The sequence below is a fragment of the Anolis carolinensis genome, chromosome 1 (assembly GCF_035594765.1).
Source record: "Anolis carolinensis isolate JA03-04 chromosome 1, rAnoCar3.1.pri, whole genome shotgun sequence".
Lineage (NCBI taxonomy): Eukaryota > Metazoa > Chordata > Lepidosauria > Squamata > Dactyloidae > Anolis > Anolis carolinensis.
Window position 1 is genome coordinate 235,093,815 of NC_085841.1, and position 20,400 is coordinate 235,114,214.

General features: G+C 44.9%; 1 protein-coding gene across 1 annotated transcript; it reads right to left on the bottom strand.

The window, feature by feature from the left end:
• Positions 1–224: 224 nt before the first annotated feature.
• On the bottom strand, positions 225–7,428 carry ndufv1 (NADH:ubiquinone oxidoreductase core subunit V1). Its single transcript, XM_003214993.4, has 10 exons — positions 7,231–7,428; positions 4,689–4,771; positions 4,228–4,398; positions 3,063–3,246; positions 2,676–2,865; positions 2,067–2,279; positions 1,739–1,905; positions 1,584–1,665; positions 1,164–1,309; positions 225–510 (listed from the first exon to the last, which is right to left on the bottom strand). Exons 1-10 carry the CDS (start codon positions 7,312–7,314, stop codon positions 427–429), a joined length of 1,404 nt encoding a protein of 467 aa, XP_003215041.1. The 5' UTR covers positions 7,315–7,428; the 3' UTR covers positions 225–426.
• Positions 7,429–20,400: the final 12,972 nt, after the last annotated feature.

A 20,400-nucleotide genomic window follows, 5' to 3' on the forward strand; every position in this document is an offset into this window, starting at 1 on the left:
GCCTAGACTTTGCCCAAAAGACTGAAAATAGTTTCAGTGTATTAAATGAACCCCAAATCTTGTCCATCAGAAGAGATTAATTTCCTACAAAGGAATATAAACAGTAGGTTTGCCCCTCACTTCTTCCTTTTAATTACAAACTAATCAAAGAAACACAAAAGTACTTCAAATAACATGAACTGATTCGCCTTATTTCCCTTAAACAAGAATGTACAAAACAGAAGTCAGTCACAAGCATTTAATAGATAATTTGCCCTGTAAGATAACAAGGAGTAAAATAGTTTGAGGCAGGTTGCCACCCATATGGCCATGTCAAGTGAGCATGCTGCTCACAGTGCTCAAGCAAAAGCAGAGATATCTTGTCTATGAAGAAATTCCTCCCAATAATCACAGGCGTAACCAGAATGCAGTTGGCCTTCTAGTTGATCATCCAGATGCCTGCTGTGCCTTAGATTCATGGTACTGTCTCATCCGTTCCTCCAACTCAGGACGAAAGTGTCGAATCAGTCCCTGGAAAAACGAATCAGGTGCTAAGACTTGTGTTTTTAACTGTTTTGTTATTTTTAATTATGTTTTATTTTAATCTATGTTTTTTTCTTTGATGGATTGTTTGCATTTGTGTCTATGGGCATTTTGTCCCATATGCAAACCGTCCCAAGTCCCGTTTGGGAGATGGTGGCAGAGTATAAGAATAAAGTTCTTCTCCTTCTCCTTCTTAAGACTTAAAAGAATGAACTGCAATATGACTGCCTCTGCACCAACCTATTAACTACTTACCCAGATTCACACATTTCTAACTCTTTATTTTTATTCATTTCTTATTTTGACATCCTGTCTTTCTCACAGTGCACAACCCAAGTCTGATGATAGATTAAAACATAATATAGCCACCATTTTAAAATAAAACAATTAAAATAAACTTTTAAAATTGACATAATATTGAATTAATGGTAGCAAGAGCATTTAAAACATAACTAATCAGAAAAAGCTCCACAAGAATCTTACATTTCTTCATCAACTAGATAAAAAACAGAGCCTAGAAAAATTCTTATTTTTAGATAACTCCTCTCTAAATTCCCAACCAGTACAGTCTAGCCATGCTGCATTTTTTAAAAAAAAAAGAGAGAGAGAACTTTTTAATGCTCTGACAATCAGAAAGTTACCTGTACAGGCCAGGCAGCCCCATCACCCAGGGCACAGATAGTATGTCCTTCAATTTGCTTGCTAATTTCCCATAGTGCATCAATCTCTGCCACTTGTGCGTTGCCTTTCACAAACCGCCACATCACTTTATTCATCCAGTCAACACCTGCAGGAACAAAATTCATGGGATAAAAACAACAACAACACTAAGGTTCCTGAAAGCAAATAGCCACAAGAAGGAGAAATAGGCAATATCTTGGAAGAGATTCTTTTTGCTGTGATCACCTGCAGATTTCACTTCCAGAGATCATACTCTTAATTTTCAGCAATCCTCACACTTGAAAGAAGTCAGGAATTGTAAACTAACCCCTTGCTTTTCCCTCCATCCTGAATCCCATTTTGAGGAGGAAGTCAAAACAGCTTCAGGGATCAACACTCACCTTCTCGGCATGGTGTACACTGTCCACAGCTCTCATGTTTGTAGAATTCAATGAGGCGGGCAATGGCTCGAACTAAATCTGTCTGGGAAAGAAGAAGATGGTCAAAACCCATTCGAAAGAGACAAAGAGCAGCAGGGTCAAGGACCTGTCTTTACCGATTTGTCCATGACAATGACAGCCGCTGTCCCAAGTCCCGTCTGTGCCTGGATCAGCCCATCGAAGTCCATCAACACTGTCTCACATACAGACTTTGGGATGAGGGGAGTGGATGAGCCTCCAGGAATCACAGCAAGCAGGTTATCCCAGCCACCTTTAACACCCCCTGATCAAGAGACATAATCAGACCTGATTTAATGGGTTACATGTCCATATCAAAGCACAGCAAAAAGCAAAAAATGATGCAGAGCTTTTTCAACTAACACAAGGTATCTAAAATAAACTTGCATCTCCTCTCATATAGCAATGAAGACAGCTGGTTCTCACCTGCATGCCGTTCAATCAGATCACGCAAAGGTATTGACATTTCCTCTTCCACAGTACATGGTGTATTGACATGGCCTGAGATATTGAAGAGCTTGGTGCCTGAGTTGCGCTCCCGTCCAAAGCCAACAAACCAGGAACCTCCTCGACGGCAGATGGTTGGTGCCACAGCAACCGTCTCTACATTGGCCACAGTGGTTGGGCATCCAAAAACCCCTACAGGCAGAAATAAAAGCAAGGCAGTGCTTCAAATCTGTCAAACTAGCTACTGGATAAAGATAAGGGCAGTGATGGAGATATGTATTGTGTGTGTATCAGTCAGTACTGGAAGTTCAAGATGAACTTAGAGCTGGCATGGTGAAAACTCGCAATATTAAAAAGAAATTTTTCCAGCATGCAGAAGTCATGTCATATATGTTAAGGAAATATTTTCATATCTGTACTCTTAAGATGTTACAGGGAAAAATGAAGAAAGACACTGCAAGAATGCTAAAGGGGCAAGGATGGAATACCTACGTGGACAGAATGTGGTATGCTGGACCACAGTAGGCAACAGAGGAAAACACTGTGCCCACATTCACTATCCCAGACGGAGCATTTAAGATGACGTACCCACATCAGCTGGGAAGGGAGGCTTCAGCCGTGGCTTGCCCTGCTTGCCCTCAAGAGATTCAATAAGTGCTGTCTCTTCGCCACAGATGTAAGCACCTGCCCCTCTTGCCACAAAGACATCGAAGTCATAGCCCGAGCCACAAGCATTCTTTCCAATCAGTCCTGCCTCATATGCCTCTCGGATTGCCACCTAATGAGAGAGCACAAAAGCAGCTCACCAAATATGTTTAGTCATTTTCCAACTACAGAAAAATAAAGCAGACATACAAAGTGATGTCAAAACTATGAGTAGGACAAGCCTAGAAGATGAAATAATTAATTTCCCTTGGAATTTTCACACAGGAAAGGAATGCTTCTAGCTTCTTCAAAAAGATAGTTGAAGTTCACCTGCAAGTTTGAGGCTTCATTATAGAACTCTCCCCGGATATAAATATAGGCAGCTCGGGCCCCCATAGCTCTTCCTGCCACAAGGCAACCTTCCACCAGTTTATGGGGATCATGACGCATGATCTCCCTGTCTTTGCAGGTCCCTGGCTCCCCCTCATCAGCATTTACCACCAGGTACTTTGGCCTGAAACACATGAAGAATCATGCTCAACAAGAAACAAAAATATTCATAGAAAATAATTACTTTAATGAGGAAACATCTCTTCTGCTGAAGTCATTATGCCCATCCAACTATTTTATTTAATTCTATAAGTGAAAAACAAACCAATTGCTCTGGATGCTAATATCCTCTGCTTCAGATTCTGACTGAATCCACAATAAACATATTAAAGCGTCAGGCTTAAGCAATTAAAGGAGTAACCTGTCAGCATTCAGATGTGCTCAGTCAACATTTTTTGTTTATAGTGACATCTGTATTCCTCAAAAACATAGTAATGTTTTGGCCTTACAACAACTCTGAGATAGATCAAACCAACAATACGTGATCTGCCCAGTAAATTCACTGAGGTGTTATTTAAAGCCAGTCTTCTAAAGCCCAAACCCCAATTTTCAGCCACTATGCTAAAGTAATTACATAAGAGCAGTTCTTGTAATAAAAAACAAGAATTCTGGTAATAAAATCAACCCATGATTTTGGGTACTTGTGGGGGGAAAGAAGTCTAGTTACAAAGGCAGACCCTTGAAGAAAAAGTAGACACGTATGAGCAGGGCTGTAGCCGGGGGCGGGGGGTATTAAGGCTTCACCCCCACCCCACCCCACCCCCCGAAACCTGGTTTACTCATGAATTTTTACTGGTTAACCAATTTATAAGTAAACCTAGATTTTTTTTTAACCTGACACATTTCAGGAGGTTTTTTAACTTTTAACCCCCCCCCCCTCCTCAGGCTATAGCCCTGTGTATGAGACTATGCAACAGATGTCCATTTTGAAAATTTGCGAGAGAACTGGGAAAGCAGGATTCCAAGTTCTTTTCCATACATCAGCATGCTCTATGCCAACATTTTGAATTCAAAGGAAAACACTTATATCACAGCCAGTTTTTCAAGGAGCAGGCGCATAGAGACTCAGTTTTGTAACCAGATCAGTTTGTTCCCACTATCATACCTGCCATCTGGCGGCTTATTCATGAAGCTCCATTTGAGGCCAGTGGGGAAACCAGCTCCCCCACGGCCTCTCAAGCCTGAAGTTTTTATTTCATTCAATATCCAGTCGACACCCTTTAGAAGAATTTCCTTGGTTTTATACCAGTCACCACGGCTTAAAGCTCCTTTCAATCTAGAGATAACAAAAAAAAAATGGGTAAGAAAGATTATGTAAATCAAGGGGGGGGGGTTGCAAGCAAAATGTAACTTGTTAATCTTTAAGGTATTACTAGACCCTTCAATGTTTTTTCAACAAAAGTTAGATTCCTGTTGTTATTGTTTTTCAAGAAGTTTTTCTAACTAGATTAGAATAACAGAATCATAGAATCCTTCCTGTTGTTGTTCTTCCTCTACAAGGCTAAAGCTAGCCTGTATATCCCTACTCGTTTTCATCAATTGACAACATGCTTTCGAAAACCTCACCCCCAATCATGGCGGCCGTATAGATTTGTGAAAATACGATCCTCATCCTTGAGGGGTCCAAACTGTGTTTTCTTGGGAGGTGCCTAAAAAAAAAAACAGAACAAAAGACCTGAAGTTTGACATCCTTCACTTGCTGTGAACCCATCCTATATCTTATCAGGTGAAAGAAGGAAGAGAGGCTGAGAAACTAGACATCAGTTTCCCTAGGATGGATGGACAACGGACCTATCTAGTCAGGGGCAACAGTGAAAGAAGGAAATAAAACACAGCAATCATTGATCTTCATAATAAACACAGAGGAACATCTATGTTAAAAAAGGTCAGGAAATCATGCTGGCTGTAGTAATAAAAGTGGGATCTAAAACACAGGCCTTTATTATTTGTCCATGGCAGTGGTTACCAAACGTTAATTCTTTAGCATTGATCCATTGTACTTCAACTCTCATAAGCCTCAATCATTTTGGACACAACAGTCAGGAATTCTGGGAGTTTATTTCCAAAACATCTAGGCGACCAAAATGTGCGAAACACTGTGTATCTCTAAAAATGAATACACACGTAACTGCTTATAATTCTGGATATTTTTTATTAAATAAATAAATACAACAGCAGAGAAGTGTTGTGAAATTACCACAGCAGCTTTAAGTGAAGAAGAGAGGGCTCAGAGGGAACATGAGAGCCATGATTAAGTATCTGAAAGGATGTCACATTGAGGAGGGAGCAAGCTTGCTTTCTGCTGCTCTGGAGACTAGGACACAGTGGAGCAATGGATTCAAATGGCAGGAAAAGAGATCCCAACTAAACATTACGAAGAGGCAGCAAGAGCTGTTGGGCAGTGGAATACACTGCCTCCCTGGAGTGTGGTGGAGTTTCTTTCACTGGAAATTTTTATGCAGGGGCTGGATGGCCATCTGTCGGGGGTGCAATTACTGTGTGTTCCTGCCTGGCAAAAGCAACTGGATGGCTCTTGTGGTCTCTTCCAACTCTAGGATCCAGTTAGTTGTGTAACTCTGCGCAAGGCAGGGCAATGTAGAAACCATGTTGTCGAAGGCTTCCATGGCCAGAATCACCAGCTTGCTGAGAGTTTTCCGGGCTGTATGGCCATGTGCTAGAAGCATTCCTTCCTGACATTTCACCTGCACCTAGGGCAGGCATCCTCAGAAGCTGTGAAATCTATTGGAAACTAAGCAAGTGGGGTTTATATATCTGTGGAATGTTCAGAGTGCGAGAAAGAACTCCTGTCTCCTTGAGGCAGGTGTGAATGTTTCAACTGGCCACCTTGATTAGCACTGAATAGCTTTTCAGCCTCAAGATCTGGCTACTTACTGCAGACTAACTTAACCAGAGAAATCAGCCATAGCAGAACACTTGATGAACCAACCTGGACACAGCATATTATTTAAGAACACAGAAATGCTGGACCACTCTTAACAACCACCATGTCAGACTACACAGAGAAGCAATTGAAATGCACAAGCATTTGTATAATTTCAGCAGAAAGGAGGAATCCATGGGGACAGGCAGAATCTGGCTACCAGTATTGAAAGACTCTAAAAGCAGGACAGCAAATAAAGAACAACACACTGGAAATGATGTTATTTTATGTGATGTGTTTAATAATGTTTAATATAATAACAATAACAATAATAATACTTTTTTGTACCTCACCTCCATCTCCCCGAAGGAACTCGGAGCAGCTTACATGGGGCCAAGCCCAAGTAATTACAATAAACAGAAAATAAAAACACATCATAATAACATACAAAATTAAACACATTAGAATATTAAATTAAAATGTTGGCCTAATATAGTTCAACATAATTTACACACCAGAGTAAATGTCATAAAAACAGACTGGGCCAAAGTGCACAGAGTGAATGTGCTTTATTAGGGGAGGGTCAACTTTGATGTTTTTATACTGTCTTTTATTGAGGGCACCAAATTGTTGCCAACATTATGAACCTCCTTGAGTCCCTTTTGGGGTTAACTACCGCCAATAAATAAACAAATAAATAGAAAACAAAGGAATTCCAGACATGAATCAGTCAGTTGACACTTCCTGGCAGGGGATTCCCCTAGGCAGTAAGCAGCCAGACCTTGAGGCTGCAAAGCTATTCAATGCTAATCAAGCTGGCCAACTGCAACATTCAATTTGCCTCGAACAGACAGGAGTTCTTTTTCCCACCGTGAACATTCCACAGATCTATAAACTCACTTGACTAATTTCCAACAGACCTCACAACCTCTGAGGATGACTGCCATAGATGCAGGCGAAACGTCAGGAAATAATGCTTCTGCCACAAAGCCATACAGCCCGGAAAACGCACAACAACCCAATGTGGACACCTTACATAACACTGTAATTTAAGATGAAGTCCTAACTCGGACTCGGATGTAACGTTCATCCTTCGACATAAATGTATTTCTTTGGTCTTCAAATAAGCGCCACAGATCCCGCCAGCCGTGAAGGCGTGTATGCGTGGGGAGTTGTTTTTCTAGTCTACAGGAGAGGGGAGGGCCGCCAAGCAGACCCCGGACTCACCCCCTCCGAGGCCCCGGCGGCGGCGGAGAGGAAGCGCGCCTGAGCGCAGGCCCCGCGGAGCCAGAGCGGCCGAGCCAGCAGCATCGCAGCCGAGCCTCCCCACCAAAGCCCGCTTCAGCGACCCCCGTCACCTTCGCCCAGGCTGCGCAGGGATTTTGCGTCAGAACTCCGGGAGACGCTTAAGTGATGCCACCCGGCACAGCCGGAGCGGAGAAAAATGCGTCACTTCCCTCCTTCGACGCAGGGCATTGTGGGAGCTGTAGTCCAGTGAAGAAAATGCTCCCCGTTCCCAAGAGGAGGCCTCCTGAGGCGAAGGAAGTGTGTGCCCGAGGGCTGCAGCCCCACGGGCAGACAGCTTCACAGCCTGGCTGCTTCCTGCTTGGGGGAGTCCTTTATTGGGAGGTGATTAGCTGGCCCGGTTTGTTTCTTATCTGGAATTCCCCCAGGCAGGAAGCAGACAGGCTTTGAAGCTGCATGGCTATTCAATACTAATCAAGGTGTTAGTTAAGAGTTCATCCATAAGTCTGTTCTATCGCCAAAGTCATGGGGGTATCATTATAGGTAAAGGTAAAGGTTTCCCCTGACGTTAAGTCCAGTCATGTCTGACTCTGGGGGTTGGTGCTCATCTCCATTTCTAAGCCAAAGAGCCGGCGTTGTCCGTAGACGCCTCCAAGGTCATGTGGCCGGCATGACTGCATGGAACGCCATTACCTTCCCGCCGGAGCGGTATCTATTGATCTATTCACATTGACATGTTTTCGAACTGCTAGGTTGGCAGAAGCTGGAGCTAACAGCAGCCGCTCACGCCACTCCCGGGGTTTGAACCTGGGACCTTTCGGTCTGCAAGTTCAGCAGCTCAGTGCTTTAACACACTTCGCCATCGGGACTCCTTGGTATCATTATAATATCCTTTAATAAAGGAAGTTATGCAAAAAAAGTTCCAGCCTTTGCCATCTTGACCACACTCTCATTTTGTTTCATTATATTTGTCCCTGTGTTCATCTGTGAAATATCAGAGTAAGAGTATAATACAATTTCAAAAAGACGCCTGCAAAATGTACATTTCTATCTTTAGTTCTGGGAGTCAGTTATCTTTTTGGGTACAGCTTTATGCATCCGTTGAAATTATCTGCTAACAGTAGAAGGTAAGATCCTATATGTCACACATTCCATATACACAAAATCAGAGTTGGAAGAGACTCCAAGGGGCATCAATCAAAGCCCTCACCACAGATGGCTATCCAGCCTCTGCTTAAAAACCGCCAGAGGAGGAAACTCTACCACACTCCAAGACAGCATATTCTACTGTTACTATCAGGAAGCCTTTCCTAATGTGGAATAATTTTTCCTGCAATGTGGATCTGTAGCGGAACCTTTGTGCTACGGTCCTTGTTGAGCGCAGTGGAGGGATTGGAGACGGACAACTGGAATAATTCCAAGAAAGCAGTTTTATTTGGCTAATGGCCACTAGGGTTCCCCCTTGCACAAAATAAGTGCTTTTCCCAGGGAGAACCCCCAGTGGCGGGCTGAGTAAATATTTATACACACTACAGGGTTCGGGTTATGCCCGCCCACAAGCAAATTCATTGGCTTAGAGTTGTGACGCTGCCTGACTTGGACCCAATCAGTGCTGACCAGCGGGCCGGCCGCACTCTTTCTGTGCCGTGCTCACAATCATTCAGAGCGCCTGCGTACGCAAGCGCTGTTTGTTTATCTTTAGCTTTCATTTCTTCAGAAACACATGATTTCCCAGAAGTCACATGTTTCTGTGAGTTTATGCACCCGGGTCGCTAGCTGTCGCCATCTCTGCCCATATATGGTATTTCCTGGGGTTCTTTAACCTCCCGCCTCACTCCCCCATTTTCTTTTTGCGAAGCGCATGTACAAAAGCTGAAGCAAAGCATTATGGTTCCATCCAATCCCGCATGGCTTGGAGTATGGCTATCTTTTCTCCAGGTAAAGATTGTGTGACACACCTAATACACATTTGCATCATTATTGGAGTGCAGCACATAACTATGAGAACAATGAACAATCCTAAAATCCCTACCAACAATATGTCCTTCAACCATTCTACTGAGGGTAACCAGCTAGTCACCCAGGAGAAGGGAGACCAACCTTCTACCTCCTGGACATTATTGTAAATTAGCTTTTGCAATGACTCGATGTCATCTACAATAGTACTATTCAAGTTATGAAATTTCACTACACAACGCCCTCTAACCATGGCGCATAACCCCCCCCCCCCCTGGCCGCCAGTAGGTAGTCAAGGGCCAACTTATGCTGTAGGGCCATCTGGCTGATTTCTTCTACTTCAGACTGGATTTCCCGGAAAATTTTACCAGTGGCATTTATGGACTTTTCAAGGCGGCAAGTCAGGCCTAGAACACTTCTACGATTTGCTTGAGCTACAATCCCTGGGTAAGCACCCAGGGTCAACAAGCCTGTGATCAGGCCTCCTCCTACACGGGAGGCTTCTGAACCTGACAGGGCCTTGTTAATAATGACCTCATCCGAGCATTCTGGTCCTAGAGGGCCTGTTTGCACAATGTCCCGTTTCAGGCGCTGATGCCTTTTGTGTAAGACCTGAACTGGGAATGTCAAATAACCCACACCGACACACTGGTAGTTGCCGGGGTGATAATTTGTGGCCCATTTATCAAAGAAAAACCATAGATTTGGATCCCTAATTTGCCATAACGGACAGAGGCTTTTACCTAGGCTCAGTTGGGTTAATTGTTGCAGTATGTTCATATAAGATTTTAGGCCCTCAATAGAATCATTCACACTAAATGTAGGATAATCTGGGTACATGCTAGCCCACTCGGTTGCGGTTAGATTTAATCGTGAGACATAAGATGTATTAAATCGTCCATGTAGATAGAACCGGTCTCGACAATGGGAGTAATTGCCTAATCGGGAAAAGAACGCCTGCCTAGTTCCCCAGTGTCTCCACTCAGAATTCCATATTCCCGATCCTCCACAACAAAAGCACAAACCCCTGGTGGAGGTATGGTATCTAAACCGTCGAAACCTAGTTTGATTTATTTTTTGCGGTATGCTAGAAAACACGGTAGGTGGACCCTCCTGAGCCTTGGACAATCCCTCCAACACAATCTGTGGTTCATCAATTAAATCGGGAAGAAATGAAAAATCTCCTATGGTGAGGGGGTGTTCATATATTAATGCTACCTCTTTCCCGTGCTGCTCAAACATATAATTGGCATGTTCTTTTATCCAATTCCCATGTGCTCTTTTTCCAAAAGAGAGAATAAAACTCAGCACAAATAATATACCAAACACAGTGCGCTTTCCTCCCCTCCTCATAACTTGTCTCCCACTTTTTCCTCTCAAAATGTCTAGCCACCATCTCCCGGAGAGCGCCTTTGTTGGGCCATGCTGCGACATACTTGACCACCGACGCTCCGTTGCACCCGAAGGGATCAGCTTCATGGCCTTGTTGACCCCTTAGGGAGTTGCCGGATGATCCTGAGTCTCAGGTCCTCACCAGGAACTCGCTCCGTCCGCCACTCCTCAGGTGCTAGTTTTACACGGGTGTAATGTATCCACGGCTTAATCTCCTTCACCTTCACTGCAGTGGGGGTAGACAGGAGCACAACATAGGGTCCTCGCCACTTGGGTCCCAATGGCTCAATCTTCCAATCCTTGACCAGAACCTCGTCACCTGGTGAAAAACAATGTAGAGGTGTGGTAGGGAATGGTGGGTTCAATTCAGAAATGTATTTTTCTAACTGCTGCAGTTGTCTGCCCAAAGCCTGAACCTGGGCCAATGTCTGTTTCTCTCCTATGAGGTGTTGCTCAGCTCCTGTCTCTAAGGCTCCCTTCAAGTTCAAAGGGGGTCGTCCATAGAGTCTTTCAAAAGGGGAGAGTCCTGTCCGTTTGTGTGGTGTACATCTGATTCCTAATAATGCCATGGGCAAAACCACCGTCCACGGCAATCCTGTCTCTTGGCAAAGTTTCCCAAGCTGAGCCTTTAATGTCCTATTCATTCTTTCCACTTTTCCAGAAGATTGGGGTCTATATGCACAATGTAACTTCCATTTTATGCCCAAAATTCTACATAATCCTTGCACGGCCTGTTGAATATATGCGGGGCCATTATCTGACCCAATTTCTAAAGGTATGCCAAATCTGGGAATAACATCTTTCATTAGAGCTCTTGACACCTCCACAGCCTTCTCAGTCCTTGTAGGGTAAGCCTCCACCCATCCTGTGTATGTGTCCACGAACACCAGTAAATATTTGTATCTTTTGTATGGGGGCATTTCTGTAAAGTCAGTGACTAAAGCTTCAAAGGGTACCCCACCCACATGTTGGACTCCTGGTAGCTTGAGGGGTCCTTCTCTGGGGTTATTTTTGATACATGTCCAGCATCTTCGGGCTGCTGCTGCCGTTAGGCTATGTAATCCATCGATATACAACTGTCGCCCTAGCAGATTTGCCAATGCCATTTTTCCTAAATGTGTGTTTTGGTGCATGTGTTGGACTAAGTGCCATGCCAAGTCCTTAGGGACGTAGACACGGGCGTCTGGCATCACTATGAGTTCTCCTGACCACTGACCCTTCTCCTTTAAGGCCCATTCTTCTTCCTCTGGTGTATATGTAATGTTATGTTCAGTTAATTCTACCTGTAGGGCCATTACCTGATGTTCAATATAGGGCAGCCTAGCTGCCTCTTTGGCTGCCAGATCAGCCTGCCTATTTCCTTGCACTACGGGATCGTCTCCACGTTGGTGCCCTTTACAATGCATCACAGCCACCTGCCTTGGCTTCCAAACCGCCTCCAGGAGATCCACAATCTCTCCAGCATGTTTCACGCACTTTCCTCCAGACGTAAGGAGCCCGCGCTCCTTGTACAGTGCTCCGTGTGCGTGGAGGGTAGTGAAGGCATATTTTGAGTCTGTGTAGACGTTGACCCGCTTTCCGCTTGACAATTCCAACGCTCGGGTCAGGGCAATCAATTCGGCCTTCTGGGCAGAAGTCCCCGGGGGCAGTGACCCTGCTTCCAGCGTCTCTCCCCCCCACCGGACAACCGCATAACCTGAGTGTCTTTGATTATTTTCCATAAAGGAGCTTCCATCTGTGAACAGAGTGTCGTCCACCTTAGTCAGTGGCACATCCTTCAAATCCGGTCGACTGGAGAATACCTCATCCATCACCTGGGCACACTGATGGATCTTGGTGTCTCCTGGAGTCGGGAGCAAGGTGGCCGGATTCAGAGTGGAGCAAGTCTCCAGGGTCACCAGTGGGTTGTCACACAACAATCCCTCATATTTCATTAATCTCTCACTTGTGAGCCAGCGCGGTCCCTTAGTGTCTAACAGTGCCTTAACGCTATGGGGAACCTTAACTGTCAGTGGCTGTCCTAGGGTCAATTTATTCGCTTCTTTGATTAAATCTACTGATGCTGCCACAGCCCTCAGGCAAGGTGGCAATCCACGAGCCACTGTGTCCAATTGCTTTGACAAGTAGGCAATCAGCCTTTGCCATGAACCTAGTGGTTGGGTCAATACTCCAACCGCTGTTCCTTCCCGCTCTGCAGCGAACAGAGTGAATGGTTTTTCCAAATCGGGCAGTCCTAATGCTGGAGATGACATCAATGCTTCTTTTAATGCCTTAAACGCCTGTTGACATTCTTCTGTCCACTCAAATGGATCTTCTCTTCCACCTCTCGTAGCCTGGTACAGCGGCTTAGCCAACACGGCGTAGTTGGGGATCCACTGTCTGCAATATCCTGCTGATCCCAAAAATTCCCGCACCTGTCGCCGGGTACTGGGAGTGGGGATGGCACAAACAACTTCCTTTCTTTCAGCTCCTAACATCTTCTTTCCTTCGGTCAGATGGAACCCCAAATATTTCACCGTGGGACAGCACAACTGGGCCTTTTTCCTTGATACTTTGTAACCCTTCATTTCTAATTCCTTGAGTAGCCTCAAAGTATGCTCTCTACTGCCCTCTAGTGTCCGGCAAGCGACAAGCAGGTCATCTACATACTGAAGCCAAATTCCCTCTTCCTTAGGTATTACAAAATCCTGTAAGTCTTTGGCCAGGGCTTGACCAAAAATGGTCGGGCTGTCCCGGAACCCCTGAGGAAGGCGTGTCCAAACATACTGGGTCCTTTGCCCTGACTGCTGAGATTCCCATTGGAAAGCAAAGATCGGTTGGGATACAGGGGCCAATCGAATGCAAAAGAATGCATCCTTTAAATCCAATACAGTAAACCATTTGGCAAATGCTGGTACTAGACTCATCATGATGTATGGATTAGGCACTACTGGGGTTAGGGGAACGGTGACTTGATTTACAGCCCGCAAATCTTGAACTGGGCGATATTCTCCTTGTCCTCCAGGTTTCTTGACTGGGAGCAGGGGCGTGTTCCACGGGGAACTGCATGGTACCAATATCCCATGCTGCAGAAGTCGCTCTAGATGCTTTCTGATCCCCTGCACCGCCTCTCGACTGACGGGATACTGTGGCTTACATATGGGTCCCATTCCTCTTTTCACTTCCACCACCACCGGTGGAACATATTTAGCTAATCCTGGAGGATTATCTTCTGCCCACACTAAAGGAGTCTCATGCCATGGCCATTGTATCTCTTCAGTAAAAATCCTAACTTGAAACAGTCTCCATTCCTCTTCCATGGGAAATGATAGTTCCATTTGTCCATTCTTCATGAACTGGAGTTGTGCTTGTAATTTTGATAAAATGTCCCTTCCCAACAAAGGGACTGGGCAGTCTGGAAGATATAACATCTTATGCTTGACCTGATGTCCGGCCAGATTGCAGGTGCGTTCCTTGAGGAAGGGGCACTTCTGGGTCTTCCCAGACACCCCTATTACTTTCGTAGTTTCCCGAGTTGGTGGACTAATTTTTGTATTTACTACTGATTTTTCGGCACCTGTGTCCACTAAAAAGTCCAATTGTTGGTCCCCGATTTCAAGTGTGACCATCGGCTCCCCGGGGTCCAACAAAACAAGAGCCTGGCTTCCTCATTCCTCTCCTCCATCCATATCTTCCCATTCTTCTTCCATCACAGCTGCTGCAGCTATCACCTCTCTTGCAGGAAAAGGTACGTAGTTTCCACGTCCTCTTCCCCTTCCTGGGTTTCTTCCTCTCTCAGGCCTTCCTCTTTCTCTCAGTCCTTCCTGACTTCCTTCTCTTCCTTCTGGGCATTCACCTTTCCAGTGTCCAAACTTCTTACATTTAGCACATTGGTCTCGACCTAACCTCCGAGGGGGCCCTCTTCTTCCTCCTTGTCCCCCTCTGGCATATCCTCCTCTTCCTCTCTGTCCACTTGCACTCTGTTCCATCATGGTAACTAATGCTTGGTATTCCTGCTTCTTCTTCCTGTCCTTCTTCTCTTCTTCTACCTGGTCCCTTGCCATATAAACTTGATCTGCGAGTGCCAACAATTCATTCATAGTCTTTCCTAGAAATCCTGGTTGCTTTTGAATCTTTCTCCGGATGTCAGGAGCCGCTTGACTGATAAAAGACTGTTGAATCGCCCTCCTACCGTTTTCATCCTCCAAATTATACGGGCTATACTTTCTATATGCTGCCTCCAGCCTTTCCAAAAAGGCTGTTGGTGACTCAGATTTTTCCTGTACCACTCCCTGAATTTTTATAATGTTGACGGGTTGCGGCGGGCCCCTCTTTACCGCTTCTACCAATATACGCTGGAATCCTTTCAGTCTCTGCAAATGTCCTTCTTCTGCGGTGTCCCATTGGGGATCTATTTCCACAGGAAACCTCTGTGCTCCCCACTCGGCTGCATCACCATCTTGTGGGGCCCCAACCTGGGCTATGGCTACCCCATTATTCAACACTGCTCTTCTCTCTTCTGATGTGAACAACATATTCAACAATTGTCTGCAATCTTGCCAGGTGGGATTATGGGTTGCCATAATCCCTTCCAATAGCCTAGCCATAGCTTGGGGTTCTTCACTATAAGGTGGAGTATTATTTTTCCAATTCAAAATGTCACTACTACTGAAAGGCACTACCTGGTATGCTTGAACTATCTCATTCCTGTTGTTTATCACAGGCACCGTTCTCAAGGGCATCTGGAGGGCCGGGCCGGTCGGTGAATCACCAGGCCACACCGGAGCTCCATGTCTCCGAGTTTGTGCCGGAGAAGCATCACTGGGCATCCGTTGTGACCTCTTCTTTTCCTTTGTTTCCTCCTGATATTTTTCTAGGCTAGGATAGTGTTTCTTGGCTGCTTCGGTTGACTCTGGAGAGTAGGGTGGGGGTCTCGTTCCTAGTGTAGGTGCACCGGGGGCTGTTCCCTGGGGTGGGGGCGGTGGCAAGGGTGGCGGCAATAATTCCTGTTGTCTAGCCTGTACACTCAACTGTAAATCTGGGTAGTCCTCCTCATTGGATTGGAAAACTTCCTTCTTTTTCCCTTCCTTCTTCACCACCATACATTTGCCATTCCTGCACTGTCGAACCCAACCTGGATCTTCTCTAACTACCCGTTCCCAAGTAGCAATATAGACCCACTGGTTCGGATGATTCACAGCACAATATTCTTCCACTGTTCGGATCAGTTTCAGATCCCACGTTCCTTCTACTTGCCAACCTAACCCAAACTCTGGCCATTCTCCCTGACACAAATTCCTCAGTCTATAATCTTTCAGGTCCCTTGGATTGCCTGCTACGGCTCTGATAGCAAAAGAGCCAAAATTATCTAAGATGCATTGTAAGGGAGTGGAGCTCTTTGAATTTTTCCCTCCCATCCTGCCTAATAGAGGGGACTGTCTTGGCCTGGGCACCCGGGCACTCAACGGCATGCGTCAGGAAACACAAGACAGAGCCCCTTTCTACCTCCCTGGGAACTTTTTTTGTGTCCCTCCCGGCGCTGGTGTTCCCTTAATGTCTCATGCAACCACTATACTTGCCAGATTTCTGTAGACGTCGGACCAACCTTCGCCCCTGGACTTTTCCCTGGATCCTTTTCCTCCTGGCTGGTTTCTATGGAACCTCGCTGGTGTTGCAGCTCCCACCGTCAGTCGGCGTTGGCATCAGAGGCAAGCACCGCAGCCGGTCTTGCAATATTCAGGGGCCCCTTCTCGTCTCACGGTAGTTGCCTCAGGCCCCCACCGCTGAGTTGGGGCCGTCCCGCCAACGGGATCCGTCTCCAACCTCCTGGCCCGTCTTATAGGAAATCACGTCGGGGTCACCAGAAAATGTAGCGGAACCTTTGTGCTACGGTCCTTGTTGAGCGCAGTGGAGGGATTGGAGACGGACAACTGGAATAATTCCAAGAAAGCAGTTTTATTTGGCTAATGGCCACTAGGGTTCCCCCTCGCACAAAATAAGTGCTTTTCCCAGGGAGAACCCCCAGTGGCGGGCTGAGTAAATATTTATACACACTACAGGGTTCGGGTTATGCCCGCCCACAAGCAAATTCATTGGCTTAGAGTTGTGACGCTGCCTGACTTGGACCCAATCAGTGCTGACCAGCGGGCCGGCCGCACTCTTTCTGTGCCGTGCTCACAATCATTCAGAGCGCCTGCGTACGCATGCGCTGTTTGTTTATCTTTAGCTTTCATTTCTTCAGAAACACATGATTTCCCAGAAGTCACATGTTTCTGTGAGTTTATGCACCTGGGTCGCTAGCTGTCGCCATCTCTGCCCATATATGGTATTTCCTGGGGTTCTTTAACCTCCCGCCTCAGATCCATTGCTCCACTCCCTCTAAAGGTGCAGGTTCGCAAATTGGGAATGATCTTGGTCTCATTGCTGAGCCTGGAACCCCAAGTTTCAGCGGTGGCCGCTAGCCAGAGGGTTTTTTGCACAATTAAAACTTGTGTGTCAGTTGCGCCTCTACCTTGAGAATTCAGACTTGACCACAGTGGTCCATGCTCTCGTTACATCTTGAATAGACTACTGCAACACACTCTATGTGTGGTTGCCTTTGAAGACAGTTCGGAAGCTTCAAGTGGTCCAACAGGTGGCAGCTAGATTCCTCACTGGGGAGGCATACAAGAGCACACAACCCCATTATGTCAGCTCCACTGGCTGCCAGTTTGCTACCGAGCACAGTTCAAAGTGCTGGCTTTAGCCTATAAAGCCCTAAACGGTTCTAGCCCAGCTTACCTGTCCGAATGTATCTCCTTCTATGAACCATCATGGAGGTTTAGATCTTCTGGGGAGGTCCTGCTCTCGGTCCCACCTGCTGTGAAAGTGCAGTTGGTGGAGACGAGAGACAGGATCTTCTCAGTGGTGGCTCCTCGGCTCTGGAACACTTTCCTCAGTAAGGTTAGATTAACGCCCTCCCTCCTGGTCTTCAGAAAGAAAGTAAAGACACGGTTATGGGACCAAGCTTTTGGCCAGTGAAGTAATGCAGCGCAAGAAATAAATATGGAATATGTGCAACTGACAATTGGAATGGCCCGGTCTATGGATTTGGATCATGTGATTTTAATGTTTATATTAGGTGTTTTAATTCTATGTTTTTATATCTAAATATTGTATATATTTTATGTTTAATTGACTTTTTAATTTTAATGCAGAGTTAATATGTTTTTGTTAGATTTTATACTTCAGTTTATATGTATGTTAGGCATTGAATTTTACCATTATTACGTTGTAAACCCCTAGAGTGAGAAAAGTGGTATATAAATACAGTCAATAAATAATAATAATTGTGTGCTAGTCTCCAGAGCAGCAGAAAACAAGCCTGCCCCCTTCTCAATGTTGCCCCCTTTCAGATACTTAAACATGGCTGTCATGTCCCCTTCTCTCAGCCTTATCTTCTCCAAGCTAAACAGATCCAGCTCCTTAAGCTACTCTTCACAGGGCTTGGATTCCAGACCTGTTTAAAGTGTAATGGCAGTTTTAATATTCAACAGATCAAATCATAGAATAATAGAACTGGAAGAGATCACATGGACCATCTAGTCCATCCCAGGAAAAGCACAATCAAAGCACCCCTGACAGATGGCCATCCAGCCTGTTAAAAAGCCTCCAAGGAAGGAGTTTCCACCAGAGGCGGTCCAACCATAAGGCGAAATAGGCATTTGCCTGTGGCGCCATCGTCCCGGGGGCACCATCGTCCTGGGAGGAGGGCACCACTCTCCACCTCCTTCTCTTTCGGGCCTTCCGGCCAGCGCAGACCCACCTTCGCACCACGCAAGCCCACCTTTGGGGCCTTCAGAGATTGTGAGGTCTGTAGGAACTTGGAAGCTAGGTATGTGGGGTTTATATATCTGTAGAAGGTCCAGGGTGGGAGAAAGAACTTTTCTTTGAAGCAGGTGTGAATGTTGTAATTAATCACCTTGATTAGCATTTAATGGCCCTGTGGCTTCAAGGCCTGGCTTCTTCTTGCCTGGGAGAATCTTTTTTGGAAGGAGTTAGCTGTCCCTGATTGTTTACTGTCTGGATTTCTTCTGTTTTCAGAGTGTTGTTCTTTATTTATTGTCCTGATTTTAGAGGTTGTTTTTTTTTTTAATACTGAGGGCTATCTGGGTTATCTAAGTCCACACTGCCCTATATCCCTGTTCAATGTTTAGTGCTAAATTTGCAAATATAGTAATCCCTACATAACATTACCATGTATTGAACTGCTTTTTCTATTGATTTGTTGTAAAACATGATGTTTTGGTGCTTAATTTTTAAAATCATAATGTAATTTGATGTTTTATAGGCTTTTCCTTTATACTTCCTTATTATCCAACATTTTCGCTTATCCAATGCTTTTATTTTTCAGTGATTGGTTTGGGGGGGGGGCAAAATTCTGTTCGCCTACACTTGAAAAATACCTAGGGCCGGCTCTGGTTTCCACCACACTTTGTGGCAGAGAGTTCCACTGCTGAACACCTCTCATGTCAATGAGACTTGTTAGTAATGTTTCCCATTTAGAAACTCTCTCCAGTTTATCCTATTAATACAGTAGAGTCTCACTTATCCAACACGCGCTTATCCAACATTCTGGATTATCCAATGCATTTTTGTAGTCAATGTTTTCAATACATCCTGATATTTTGGTGCTAAATTTGTAAATATAGTAATTACTGCGTATTGAACTACTTTTTCTGTCAAATTTGTAGTATAACATGATGTTTTGGTGCTTAATTTGTAAAATCATAACCTAATTTGATGTTTAATAGGCTTTTCCTTAATCCCTCCTTATTATCCAACATATTCGCTTATCCAATGTTCTGCCGGCCCGTTTATGTTGGATAAGTGAGACTCTACTGTAGTTGCTAAACTTGGCTTTGCAAAACCATCATAGGAATTTTACTTCGCAAAGGGCTCCTCATAGTGGAATTTCCATAAATTGCAAGGAGCAACAACTATTTGCTGTGGTTGGTTAAAAACAAGGTAACATGTTAAGGCCATGAATATTCAATATTTTGAGAACACTGGCAAAGATGTGATTGTAAACACAGCAAATGTATAATGACAAACCCTTGCTAAAGAACTGGGATTGGTCAAAACTCTCCATCTGATTTAGAGCCTAAACGTTAGACACAGGCCAGTAGAAATGATAGGTATTATATAACATAAGAAGAAACCTTAACTAACCCCAGGAAAGAAACCAGTAAAGAAATACCTAAACTGTCTTGCTCGTGCTTTTACAAGTCACCAGTATATAGTCATCAAAGGGGAAATGTATCTGTTTCTCTTCATTGACAATCTTCTCAAGATTATTCCTTTAAACATGTTTTATGTTAAGGCTTGTCAGAATATTCTGCAACAATAAATCAGTTTATTGTAGCATATGAGGAAATGCTTATCTCTGTACTTTGATCCAAATTTTACCAGATGTCTCCACCCTCTAGTGTTCTGAGATTGTTTAATTCTCATTTTCATAGCTTTTAAAATATCCATGTCAGTTTCTTAGCCTAAAGAGGAGGGCCGAAAAAAGGAAGAGGGGAAAAAGAGGGAAAGCAGGGGAGAAGTCATTTCCATATTCCTTTTTTTCCTAAGCTTAAGCGGCTGAGGGGGGAAAGGAAAGGGCCTGAGGCTGTGAGGAATGGTGGAAGTCCAAAACACCTGGAGGGCCCAAGTTTGTCCATGCCTGATGTAGAAGGTGCACAGTCAAGATGCAATTGTGGACATTTCGGATGCTTGGCAATTCTGCAAGACACTGAGTGGCATCTCTTTAGTGACAAAAGGAGTAGGACTACAGAGAGAGAA

What these genes read in the sequence shown, in the direction of transcription:
- ndufv1 (XM_003214993.4), bottom strand. Translation starts at nt 7,314, where the DNA reads ATGCTGCTGGCTCGGCCGCTCTGGCTCCGCGGGGCCTGCGCTCAGGCG. An exon ending in TACGGCCGCCATGATTGGGG is followed by an intron (nt 4,399 to 4,688) that starts GTGAGGTTTTCG and finishes TGTTATCTCTAG; the next exon opens with ATTGAAAGGAGCTTTAAGCC. An exon ending in GTGTACACCATGCCGAGAAG is followed by an intron (nt 1,310 to 1,583) that starts GTGAGTGTTGAT and finishes TTGTTCCTGCAG; the next exon opens with GTGTTGACTGGATGAATAAA.